Genomic DNA, 12699 nt, shown 5'->3' on the forward strand with positions numbered 1-12699 from the left:
GGGGCGTCGCGGGCCCGGGCGCCTGGGGGTTCCCCGCGGCCCGGGACGGCCTGGAGGCGCGCCCCGGGTCTGATCCTTTTGTTGGACGGCGTGACCCGCGGTGTGGCCCAATAGGGACGAAAACCGGACGGGAGGCCCAGGGAGCGCCGCTCGCAATGAGGCGCGGGGACCCCGAGGTGTTTGGGAGGCTTGGTCCGTGCTCTGGGGTTGGCAGGCGAGAGGCCGCGGTAGGGTCACTTCCTGCCTTCTTCGAGCCTTGGTGGCGGCCCATGCGGGCATGCGCAGTCCCCACTTGTCGCTTCGTGAGGGGAGTGCCCTGTGGCCAGGGGGCACCGATGACCGATTGGCCGAAGGCAGAGAAGCAGGCGCTGGACCTTGGCAAGGGAGAGGGAGCTAAGCTGCGCCCTGGGTCCCGGTGGAAGACGGCGCAGCGGGGTGGGCAGGCAGCCAGATAGCCCGGTGTTTACTGAGCCCTGCGCAGTGTCAGAACCTGGGCAGGACGTGGGGGTGGCACAGCGTGGGGAGGCACAGCAGTGACCTAGACAGGGGCCCCCTGCCTGCTGGAGCGCTGAGGCTGTGTGTGACAAGGATGGTCAATTCCTCATCAATAAGCCAAGGAGATCCTTTCAGTTCCTGACAAGTGCTATGATGAAAATGCATCAGGGAGGAGCTGACTCAATTGCAATGAGGAGGAGAACCTAGCCAGCCCCTTGCAGATCCATCTCCCCCCTCCAGGCCAGCTGGTGTGGAGACCTTTCAAAACACGACTCAGACCTGACCCTCTGCGTCCTCGGGCTTTATGCGAACCCTCCAGCTTGTCTCCCACCACTCGCCGGGCAGCTCCGCTCCTCCTCCCCCCGGACTCTCCAGGTTTCTGCTGTGGCTTTACTTATTTTATTTACGGTCCTTTCCTCCCCAAATGTCAGCTCTGCAAGGGCAGGGGGTTTTGTCTGTCTTGCTCACTGCTGTGTCCTCAGTGCCTGGAACAGTACCTGGCACACATTAGGCACTCAGTAAGTGTGAATAAAGGAATGATCTTGGCATGCCCTAGGAAGGGCATGCTCCAGATGGCTGGGACAGAGCGAGCAAAGAAAGGGAGGAGGGGGCAGGGGCTGACTGGGCAGGACCTCGCAGGCCCCTGAGGAGTTTGGTTTCATTCTTAGTGCCTTGGGGAGCTGTCAGAGGATTCTGAGCAGGGGAGGGGCATGGCCTGACCTATGTTTTAAGACGGGCTCTTGAGCTGGTAAGGTCGGGGGCATTTAGGGAACTGGAATGGATGCCACTCTATCCGGTTTGCTTGGGAAGGAAAGCTGATGTGGGAATGGCTTTATCTTACAAAGGGAGGCCTGGCAGGCGGGCACTGGCCCAGCCCCAGGCCCTGCCCCTAGCTCTGTGCCCTCCTCCTCCAGGTCCCTGAGTGCCAGTGGTGGTGTTGTTGCTCGTCGCCAGGAGCCTCATGCAGCTGGACCCCAAGCCTAGCAGGGCTGGAGCCCACAGCCGATTCCTGCCCCTGCAGTCACAGTGCCCCGAGGGGGCAGGGGACGCAGTGATGTACGCCTCTACTGAGTGTAAGGCCGAGGTGACGCCCTCCCAGCATGGCAACCGCACCTTCAGCTACACGCTGGAGGACCACACCAAGCAGGCCTTTGGCATCATGAACGAGCTGCGGCTCAGCCAGCAGCTGTGTGATGTCACGCTGCAGGTCAAGTACGAGGATGCACCAGCCGCCCAGTTCATGGCCCACAAGGTGGTGCTGGCCTCATCCAGCCCCGTCTTTAAGGCCATGTTCACCAACGGGCTGCGGGAGCAGGGCATGGAGGTGGTGTCCATCGAGGGCATCCATCCCAAGGTCATGGAGCGCCTCATCGAGTTCGCCTACACGGCCTCCATCTCCATGGGTGAGAAGTGCGTGCTCCATGTCATGAACGGCGCCGTCATGTACCAGATTGACAGTGTTGTCCGTGCCTGCAGTGACTTCCTGGTGCAGCAGCTGGACCCCAGCAATGCCATCGGCATTGCCAACTTCGCCGAGCAGATTGGCTGTGCTGAGCTGCACCAGCGCGCCCGGGAGTACATCTACATGCACTTCGGGGAGGTGAGCATGGAGGAGGGTACATGGAACCAGGGCTGGGGCAGTGGGAGGGGAGGGACCAGGGACAGGCGGACGGGAAGTCATCACGTCTCCCCGTGGGATGTGAAGGGTCAAGGTAGGCAGCTGGAGAGAAATGGGGTTCCGAGCTTCTAGTCCACACATCTGCTAGACTGGGAAACAGCCGAGGAAAGGGAGGCCTCTGTGGGCCTTGGGCTCCCTGGTTTCTCATAGGTCCAGGGTGGAGACAGGGTACAGTGGACATGACAGCAGCCCAGTCCTAGGGTGTGCTGAGCAGGGCCCAGCCTTTCAGGCCGTCAGCAAATATTTATTGAACACCCGTGACATGCTGTAAACTGCGAGTCTGACCTACAGATGTGTTTTCTTTGGCCCACTCTGTGTCCTTTTTTTTTTTTTATTGTAGTTTAAGTGAAAGTTTACAATTCAAGTTAGTCTCTCATACAAAAATTTATACACACATTATTATGTGACCCTAATTGCTCTCCCTATACTGTGACAGCACACTCCTCCTTTCCACCCCTGATTTCCCATGTCCATTCAACCAGCTCCTGACCCTCTCTGCCTTCTCATCTCACCTCTGGACAGGAGCTGCCCATTTAGTCTCATGTGTCTACTTGAGCTAAGAATCTGTGACATTCTTACTGTTGTTTTCTGGTTTCATTTTCGTTTTTAAGTGGAGGAAGTTGTCAACGGAAAATATCGTGAAAAGTCACAGTGATGAGCCCCAGTTCCTGCATGGCAACACCTAGCAGTGGCACCCCGAGATGATAATAATAATAATGTTTTTCGAGCACTTGTTGTGTGCCAGGCTCTCTTCTATATACTTTAAATCATTGACTCTTCCCAGCCACTCAGTGAGGAAGTATCGCCCTTAGACCTGGGCAGGTGAGCAGGTCCCCAGGTGCCAAGCCTCAGAGAGTACCCAGCTTTGCAGTACCTTCCTTGAAATCTTATAAGTCCTCCTCCGATAACTGGGACCAGCTGGGGTTGATGGTGTCCTCATCCCAGAGAGTTTCAGAGATTTGCCCACAGTCACACAGCTACAAAGTGGTGAAGCCAGAATTGCAGCTCAGGCTGTTTTTTTCAGAGCCTTCGCTTTCCCCCAGAATATTCTATTGCTGTTAATTTTTTCCTTTTTAGTCAATCAGCTCTTTTTAAAAATGTGATTTCATTAAAAGAAAACATAGGTAAGGTATTCTTATAGTTCAAAAACCAAATGATACAAAAAGGTACATGGTACATCGTATCTTCACCCATTTACCTGCCTGAGTACATACTACATGACTGTCAAATAAAAATAAAGCAAACCCGTTACCGTGAGTGGATTCCCATGGCAACCTCATGTGTTACTGCTCCATAGGGTTTTCTTGGCTGTAATCTTTACAGAAGCAGATCGCCAGGTCTTCTTTTGCAGTGCCAATGGATAGGTTCAAACTGCCAACCTTTCAGTTGGTCGTTGAGCTCAAACTGTTTGCGCCACCCAGAGACCTTATGTGCCTGGCACACAGTATTAATTCATGTAACCCTCATACTGTTAGAATCCCCATTTTACAGATGAGGAAACTGAGACTGTGTCAGAGGTAAGTTGAATGCCTTGTCCAAGATCCTACCGCTCCTACGAGGCGAGGGGTGGGGGAGTGACACAGGAGTCAGCCTGTCACACTAACACCCTCTGCAGGTGGCCAAGCAAGAGGAGTTCTTCAACCTGACCCATTGCCAGCTGGCGACACTCATCAGCCGGGACGATCTGAACGTGCGCTGCGAGTCGGAAGTCTTCCACGCCTGCATCAACTGGGTCAAGTATGACTGCGAGCAGCGGCGTTTCTACGTGCAGGCGCTGCTGAGGGCCGTGCGCTGCCACTCGCTCACGCCCCACTTCCTGCAGATGCAGCTGCAGAAGTGCGAGATCCTGAAGTCGGACTCCCGCTGCAAGGACTACCTGGTCAAGATCTTCCAGGAGCTCACGCTGCACAAACCCACGCAGGTGATGCCCTGCCGGGCACCCAAGGTGGGCCGGCTCATCTACGCGGCTGGTGGCTACTTCCGCCAGTCACTCAGCTACCTGGAAGCCTACAACCCTAGCGATGGCACATGGCTCCGACTGGCAGACCTGCAGGTGCCACGTAGTGGCCTGGCAGGTTGTGTGGTGGGCGGGCTGTTGTATGCCGTGGGCGGCCGCAACAACTCACCGGATGGCAACACCGACTCCAGTGCCCTGGACTGCTATAACCCCATGACTAACCAATGGTCACCCTGCGCCCCCATGAGTGTGCCACGCAACCGCATCGGGGTTGGGGTCATTGACGGGCACATCTATGCCGTCGGTGGTTCCCATGGTTGCATCCACCATAACAGTGTGGAGAGGTGAGTGGTGGGTGGGAGGAGCTCTGAGGTTCCCACTGTGACAGCCCAAGCCATTGGGATCCAGGATTTTGCCTATTGTCGAGGGCTTCTCTCTGCTCCCTGCCTTCAGCGAGTGGAAGCCTCAAGGTGGAAGTTGAACTCCTGGAGGATTTATGATTGGTGACCTTGTGCAGTGTGCTTAGGGCTGGGAATTGCTTATAGGGCCATCACAAACCTATACAGCTCCTTTGCGCAGATTTGAAAAGGGTTCCATCCATATTGTAGTAATATGTGGATTTTCTTGAAACATGATATTTCGCTGCTATCTGTCCAAAAATTGTCATAATAAGTAGATGTTATGAGGTCTTTGATGTTGGAACTGCCCACCTAGATATGGTACCCTTGTACAGTGCCCATATTGCACAGCTGTGCTTGGTAGCCCTGTGTTTATAGAGGCCGATCATTTTGGGACTTTGGCCCTTGTGTAGTCTAGTCCTCTGCCTTCTTCTCCAGAAGTGTGGCCTAGGATGCAGTTTTTACCTGGAGAGCTTGTTAAAAAAAAGGCAAATTCCTAGCCACTGCTGAGGATGCCAGAGATCTGGGGAACGGGAATTTTAAACAAACGCCCCAGAGACTTCTAATGTAAGAATGTAAGTGGTCTATGAATAGGATGATGGGGTGATGAGTCACTCCAAGCAAGGCACTTTTGAGGACAGGGGCACGAGTAATAATTACACCAGAGCGTGCATCTTTGAGCATCACACTTTGAGAGATCCTGCCCTGGGCCAGAGCTGGTTATTAGAGTTGAAGTTCTGGTGTTGTCGAGGGCTGGATCAAACCCCGCTCTGCCATTTACTCGGTGACTCTGGGCATAACACTTTGCCTCTCTGGCCCTCATCTTGTCATCCGTGAGGTGGGGGATGATAATAAGGACCACCTGCCCCATTGGACTGGGTGGGGGCTGCAGTGAGATCACACCCATAACACTCAGCGTGGGGCCTGGCAGTGGTAGTATTGAACTACTGGGGTCCAATAGTTGTGGGTGTGACCTTGAGCAGATAGATAATGGCTGTGACCCTCAGTTTCCTCACCTGGAAAATGGGCTCCTGGTCATGCCCGCCTTGTAGAACATCATGAGGATTAAAGAGTTCAAGCGTATAAAGAGCTCCAGGAGGGTCAGCTGTGCTTGCTGTTCTCATCCCCGTCATTGTTATTATGCCTTTGCAGGTATGAGCCGGAGCGGGACGAGTGGCACTTGGTGGCCCCCATGCTGACGCGAAGAATCGGGGTGGGGGTGGCTGTCCTCAACCGTCTGCTCTATGCTGTCGGGGGATTCGACGGGACAAACCGCCTCAATTCGGCTGAGTGTTACTACCCAGAGAGGGATGAGTGGCGAATGATCACACCCATGAACACCATCCGAAGTGGGGCAGGTGGGCGGGGACTGTGGGGAAGGAGGAGCCTCAAGGAATACCTCGCACCCCAGATGAAACTTGGCCAGGCCTGAGTGAGGCCAAACCCTCTCACACACACAGGAGAGCTAGATTCTGACAGAATCCAAGCTCCCTCTCTCCTGTCTTTGTTTCTGAAGAGTCCCTTGGAAGAGGGGAGAGGGGAGGGGGGAGGGGGGACGGCCCCCCTCTGGGAAGATGGTGGCTGGGGCCTCCAGGCCAGGCCCCAGAGTCACCCTCTCTGCATGGTGTGGTTTAGGAGTCTGCGTCCTGCACAATTGTATCTATGCCGCGGGGGGCTACGACGGTCAGGACCAGCTCAACAGTGTGGAGCGCTACGATGTGGAGACAGAAACGTGGACCTTTGTAGCCCCCATGAAGCATCGGCGGAGCGCCCTGGGGATTACTGTGCACCAGGGGAGGATCTACGTCCTTGGTGAGGCCTCAGGGGCAGGGGCTGGGGGACAGAGATCCCTGATTTGCCCCCTCTTCTGGGGTTAGCCTCCTGAGACCTTGCTTTTCCTCTTTCCTGGTCCCCTAAGGGGGCGTGACCCGTGACTGCCCCCCTTGCTCTCCCTGCAGGAGGCTATGATGGTCACACGTTTCTGGATAGCGTGGAGTGTTATGACCCAGACACGGACACCTGGAGTGAGGTGACCCACATGACGTCTGGCCGGAGCGGGGTTGGCGTTGCTGTCACCATGGAGCCCTGCCGGAAGCAGATCGACTTGCAGAACTGTACCTGCTGAGCCATTTTTATTTCCTGGGCAAAAAAATGGTCCAATTGACAGTATTGTATTTGTACAAAAATAAGGACCCAAGAAAAGGCAACAGAGCAAACCCGCCTCCTTTAGGATGGGAGTGTGGGATGCCTCAGTGTTAAAAACAACAACTTGAAGGCAAAGAAAGCTGGAGCAGGAACCCAAGTCAAAGAAGCCCTGGGAATGTCTGAGACAGCCTGCCTGCAGAGTGGTGTGGGAAGGGCAGGCTCGTGGCAGAGAGGCCCCCAACCCACTGGCCAGAAGTTCGGCCTGGGTCCCACACCAGCAGCTGCCACCTTTTGAGGTGAAAGCAGGTGCCGAGGTCAGGCTGGTTTTTGTTCCCGGCAATGGTGTGACTGGTTCCTGGAGGACTGGTAAGGGGCCAAGTGAGGCCTCAGAGGTCGAGGCCCCTGTGGAGGTGTGGACCCCAGGGATGGGCTTGTACATAGAAACCACTGGATCTCTCTGCCCTGGACAGTCATTTTATTGATAAGTAACCCTGTAACTTTCCAGTGAAAATAAAGAACAGACTAACTAGTGTCTTCCACCCGGCTCTCAGCTGGAGGCCTTAAACTGGGCACAGAAAGGGCTCTGGAAATGCACTGAGTCTTGATTTCAGGCTTGTATTTGAAGCCAGTTATCTCTGATCATCGCATCCTGGTATGTAGGCCATCTCCCCACAGGCAGCCACACACGACTCATTGTCTCAGGTGCTGATGTTTGGAAGGCAATGACCTAACTCTTTGACACATCTCCTGGAGCCCCTAAGGTTAATTTCTTTTCTTTTTTCAATCAGCAGGGTCTGGTAATAATCCAAAACCCAATCAATTGACTTCAAGTCAATTCCAACTCATAGCAACCCTACAGGACAGAGTAGAACTGCCCCATAGGGTTTCCTAGGCTGTAATCTTTTCAGGAGTAGGCTGCCACGTCTTTCTACTGTGGAGCGGCTTGTGCGTTCGAACCGCTGACCTTTCAGTTAGCAGCCGAGCACTTACCCACTACGCCACCAAGGCTCCTTGGTCTGATAATATGTGTGTTAAATTCCTTAAGGAATTAACAGATGTTATTAGTTTTCAGTTGCTGTCCAGTCATTCCCGACTCACTTGTGGCCCCAGGTGTGTCAGAGTAGAACTGCGCTCCATAGGGTTTTCATGGCTGTGAACTTTTGGAAGCAGATCCCCAGGTATAAGATTAATTTCAATCACAGTGTGCAGTTTATATTTTAAGGCTGACCGTCCCCAACATGCCTTTCCAATTTGGTGAAAATCTATCCAGACATTTTTTTATGAGCTGCAATAACGCAGACTGGACCTTTGTTTTATTTAGATGCTTGGATATTAAAAGGGCAGAGGAGTTCCCGAGAGATGGAGTTGTTTGGGAATTATTTTAGGCAAGGGGTTCGGACACTGGCCCGTTCTGAACAATTTGTGCGAAGGCAGTATGTGGCCCGGGTCTTCTGCCAGTCAGCTCTATACGTGCTGGGGGTGGATAAAAGATGGACAAAATAGGGTCACAACTCTTGGGGACTTCACAGGTTTTTCCAATCGCTTACAGAGAAAACACCGATGCCTTCTCTCAGGGTCTCAGAAGAAACCTGGTACCTCCCCTCTCTGCAGCCTCACTCAGTTCTGGAAGACTCCAGGAGTTCTCTGGCCCTAATCCTAAAGTTTCTGTGGAACAAGAAAATAAATCTGTGTTGACTTCATCAAATGGGTGGGGAAAGACTGGAAATTATAAGCATAATATCTAGCTAGCCTTTTAGCATTTACAAAGTACTTCTACACATATTGGAGCCCTGGTGGTGCAGCTGTTGAGAGCTTGGCTGCTACCCAAAAGGTCAGCAGTTCAAATCCACCAGCCACTTCTTGGCAACCCTATGGGGCAGTTCTACTCTGTCCTATAGGGTCGCTATGAGTTGGAATCAACTTGATGGCAACAGATTTGGTTTTCTATACATATTATTTGAACCTCACAATAGCACTGTGAGCTAGAAAGGGCAGGCATGAACTCTTTTCTTTTTCAGATACAGAAGCAGGGGCTCAGAGAAGTGACTAGCCCAAGGTCACACAGCCTGTAAGTGATGAAGTACAGATTCGACCTTTGGAGCCTGACACGAAAGCAGCCATTGTCAGCCACAGCTGGCTACCTACTACTGTTCCATTTGAGAGCAGGAACATTAAAGAGGGCTTGTGGAGTCAGTGAAGGAGCCCTGGTGGCGCAGTGGTTAAGGGCTCAGCTGCTATCCAAAAGGTCAGCAGTTCAAACCCACCATCGGCTCCACAGGAGAAAGGTGTGGCAGTCTGCTTCCCTAAAGATTACAGCCTTGGAAACCCTATAAGGCAGTTCTACTCTGTCTGATAGAGTCACTATGAGTCAGAAACAACTCGTTGGCAATGGGTTTGGTTTTGTGGAGTCACCGTGTATAGCAGTGAAAGTTCTGGAAACCACCATCTAATCAAGAGTAGAGAGTAGAGGGGATTTGCACATAAGCAGCTGCCGGAAGCCTTGCAGCCTGCACCAGCATGGTGTTTCCTTTCAGAGGGGTTAGAGCTGATTCTGTAAAGCAGTTTAGATAACGGCAATCAGGTGAACAGTTCCTTATCTGCAAACTGCTACTTGGACACCTACGGGGTGCTGGGCCCTGTGTGAGCTGCTGGACCCATAAAGGTGAGTGCCCCACCATCACTGTACTTATACTCAGTTTTTAACTCCATAAAATAAAAACAACAACAAAAAAAAACTTTTTTTGAGTCCTTGCTCTGCTAGGCATTGGGGCTGTGGCAGTGAATAAGACCCACATGATCCCTGCCCTTATGGGAATTACAGCCCAGCAGGGAGGGAAGTAGGCTGGCCAGCTCGTCCCAGTTGGCCTAGGACTCTCCTAGTTTGAGTTCCTGTGTCCCAGGAACCCCTCAGTCCTGGACAAACCAGGACAGTTAGGCAGGCCCTTGACAGGTAAGCCAACGGTTGAAGCAATAACTACAGACATGCTGAGTGACAGATGCACCGTGTCACATGGTTACAGCACACTTTGAAGTCAGTGGCTCTGGGAGCTAGGTGGAGAATGGCTGGTCAGGGACAAAAGTGGATCAGGGAAGACAGATTAACAACTCTTGTAGTAGTCCAGGGGAGAGATGATGGTGGATTGGATTAGGCAGGTGGCTGTGGGAATGAAGAGAAGAATCTACAGGCTAAGAGACTGGTTAAATATGAAGAGTGGAGAATCAAAAAATCCTGGGTTTCACACTTGAACAGCCAACAGTAGGGAACCTTGGAGGAGTTAGAAGAGAAGTGACAATGAGTTCAGTTTTAGGTGTCATGAAGTTGAGGCCCCAATATATGCTGGCTTTAGGAAGTGCACAGAGTCAGGTTTGCTAGCCTTTGGTTTTTAAAGCTTTCTACAAATAGTTCCTGGGTGCTGCTCTATGCAGGCATGGAGTGGGTGATCAGACACAATGAGGAGCAAATGTGATGCTATCACTCTCTCATGGAGCAGGAATTAATAACCACATGAATCATGGGTAATTACAATCAAAGTTAAGCTCTCTGGAGCTCTTTGAGAGCTATCTATGATGTCACATTCTTTTTACCAGCTACTCGATGTTCCACTTTATCCCTTTCACTCTGGATGAATGTCTAGGTTGATTCCAAGGTCTCAGAATTACAGATAAGGCTGCACCACTCCCTCTTAGTCACATCTCTTTAGGCACAAGTGTGAGTATTTCTCCAGGTGGCTACTAAGAGGTGGGCCTTACAAGATCAGAGTAGGCACAGTATGAGCTTGATTAAATGCTGCCAAAATGCCTTCCAAAGTGGTTGTAAAATTATTTTCCTGCTGTTTTCTAGGATTTCTTTATAAATTCAGACATAGTCTAATTTATCATTTTTTTCTGGATGTTTCTTCCCTTTTGTGTTCTATTTAAGGTGAAATTTTGTTTTTTGCTATGCTCTGCAGTTGGTTCTTTAGCCTTTCCATCCACTAGCTATGTTATTGGATCTCCTTCCCACAAATTAATGCCATTTCTGCCTAAGTTAGCCAGAGTTGGTTTTTGTTGGTTGGAACTATGAATCCTGACGAATAGACTCATCGAGACATTTAAAAATACATACATTTTCTTCAAATATGTTTAAGTTTTGCTTTAGCACTATTTCTAAATCCATCTGGAATTTGTTGTGTGTAGTCTAAGTAGGGACTTTGTTTGCATGTGGATGGCTGCCCAGCCATTTACTTATTTATTTTAAACGTTAATGGACTTCATTTATTTTTTTTAATATAATAGTCTTTATTTTTTAGAGCAGTTGTAGGGTTACTGAAAAATTGTGTAGGAAGTACAGAGAGTTCCCGTATCCTTCCCTTCCCGCCTCTGCTTCAGCACAGTGTCTCCTGTTAGTAACATCTCTGTTACAAATGATGAACCATATTGACACGTTGTTAATTAAAGGCCATAGGTTACATTAAGGTTCACTCTGGGTTGTATAGTTCTGTAAGCTTTGAAAAATGCATAATATCATGTATCCACCATCACTGCCCTAAAAATGCCCTGTGCTCCACCTACTCATCCTTCTTACCCTCCCCCTGAGCCCCTGGCAACCACTGATTTTTCACTGTCTCTATAGTTTTGCCTTTTCCAGAATGTCACATAGTTGGAATCATGCAGTATGTAGCCTTTCCAGACTGGCTTCTTTCACTTAGCAACATTGACCATTTTATTTTTCAACCCATTTCTTTCTTTTTTTCTTTTTTCGCTTGTTTGAAATTTTTTTTTAATTTTTTTATTGTACTTTAGGTGAAGGTTTACAGAACAAATATTTTCTCATTAAACAGTCAGTACACATAATGTTTTATGACACTGGTTAACAACCCCATGACACCTTTTTTTGATGAAAATATACATAGCCAAAGATACACCATTTCAAACATTTCTACACGCACAGTTCAGTGACATCGACTACATTCTTCCAATTGTGCTGCTATTCTCACTTTAGCTGAAGGTTTACAGAACAAAATAGTTTCTCATTAAACAGTTAGTACCCAAGTTGCCCTATGACAATGGTTAACAACCTCACAACACATCAACACTATCCTTACTCAACCTTGGGTTCCCTATCACCAGCTTTCCTGTCCCCGTCTGCCTTCTAGTCCTTGTCCTTGGACTGCTGTGCCTCATTAGTCCCATTCTGTTTTATGGGGCTGTCCAATCCCGGGCTGAATGGTGAACCTTGGAAGTGAGTTCACCACTGAGCTAAAAGGGTATCCGGGGGCCATACTCTCGGGGTTTCTCCAGTCTCCTTTAGGCTAGTAAATCTGGTCTTTTTTATGTGTGAGTTAGAATTTTGTTCTACATCCTTCTCCAGCTCTGTCCAGAAACCTCTGTTGCGATCCCAGTCAGAGCATTCAGTGGTGGTAGCCGGGCACCAGCTAGTCAACCCATTCATTAATGAATAGTTCATTCTTTACCCATAGTTTTGATATGCCATCCCTGTTATACAATGAATTCCCATATATACACGGGATGCTCTAGTCTGTTTGATTGACTTCTATTATGTTTTATTGATCGAACTATCCATTTTTGTACCCATTTCATTGTTTTAATTACTACAGTTTTATAATATGTCTTAATATCAGACAGAACAAATCTGTCTTTTTTTTTTTCTTCCAAAATAGTCTTGGCTACTGTCTTAGTCATCTAGTGCTGCTATGACAGAAATACCACAAGTGCATGGCTTTAACAAAGAGAAATTTATTTTCTCACAGTCTAGTAGGCTAGAAGTCCAAATTTAGGGCGTCAGCTCCAGGTGAAGGCTTTCCCTCTCTGTCGACCTTCACATCAGTCTCCCCCTAGACTAGGAACTTCTCCACACAGGGACCCCCTGTCCAAAGGACGTCCTCTGCTCCCATCACTGCTTTCTTGGTGGTATGAGGTCCCCAACTCTCTGCTTACTTCCCTTTCCTTTTATCTCTTGTAAGATAAAAGGTGGTGCAGGCCACACCCCAGGGAAACTCCCTTTACATTGGATCAGGGATGTGACC

The 12699-nt window shown here is 50.1% G+C and overlaps 1 protein-coding gene across 3 annotated transcripts; it reads left to right on the top strand.

Annotated features, from left to right (window-relative positions):
- Positions 1 to 207: 207 nt before the first annotated feature.
- On the top strand, positions 208 to 8897 carry KEAP1 (kelch like ECH associated protein 1). Of its 3 annotated transcripts, none has more exons than XM_023733205.1 (6): positions 208 to 1013; positions 1410 to 2095; positions 3789 to 4474; positions 5681 to 5886; positions 6164 to 6340; positions 6487 to 6653. In XM_023733205.1, exons 2-6 carry the CDS (start codon positions 1457 to 1459, stop codon positions 6651 to 6653), a joined length of 1875 nt encoding a protein of 624 aa, XP_023588973.1. In that variant the 5' UTR covers positions 208 to 1013; positions 1410 to 1456. The 3 variants fall into 3 exon arrangements, with proteins under 3 accessions (XP_023588973.1, XP_023588972.1, XP_004378408.1); XM_023733204.1 differs by having other exon boundaries at positions 208 to 870; XM_004378351.2 differs by lacking the exon at positions 208 to 1013 and having other exon boundaries at positions 1457 to 2095; positions 6487 to 8897.
- The last annotated feature ends 3802 nt before the right edge of the window (positions 8898 to 12699 follow it).

The sequence above is a fragment of the Trichechus manatus genome, unplaced genomic scaffold (assembly GCF_000243295.1).
Source record: "Trichechus manatus latirostris isolate Lorelei unplaced genomic scaffold, TriManLat1.0 scaffold00057, whole genome shotgun sequence".
Lineage (NCBI taxonomy): Eukaryota > Metazoa > Chordata > Mammalia > Sirenia > Trichechidae > Trichechus > Trichechus manatus.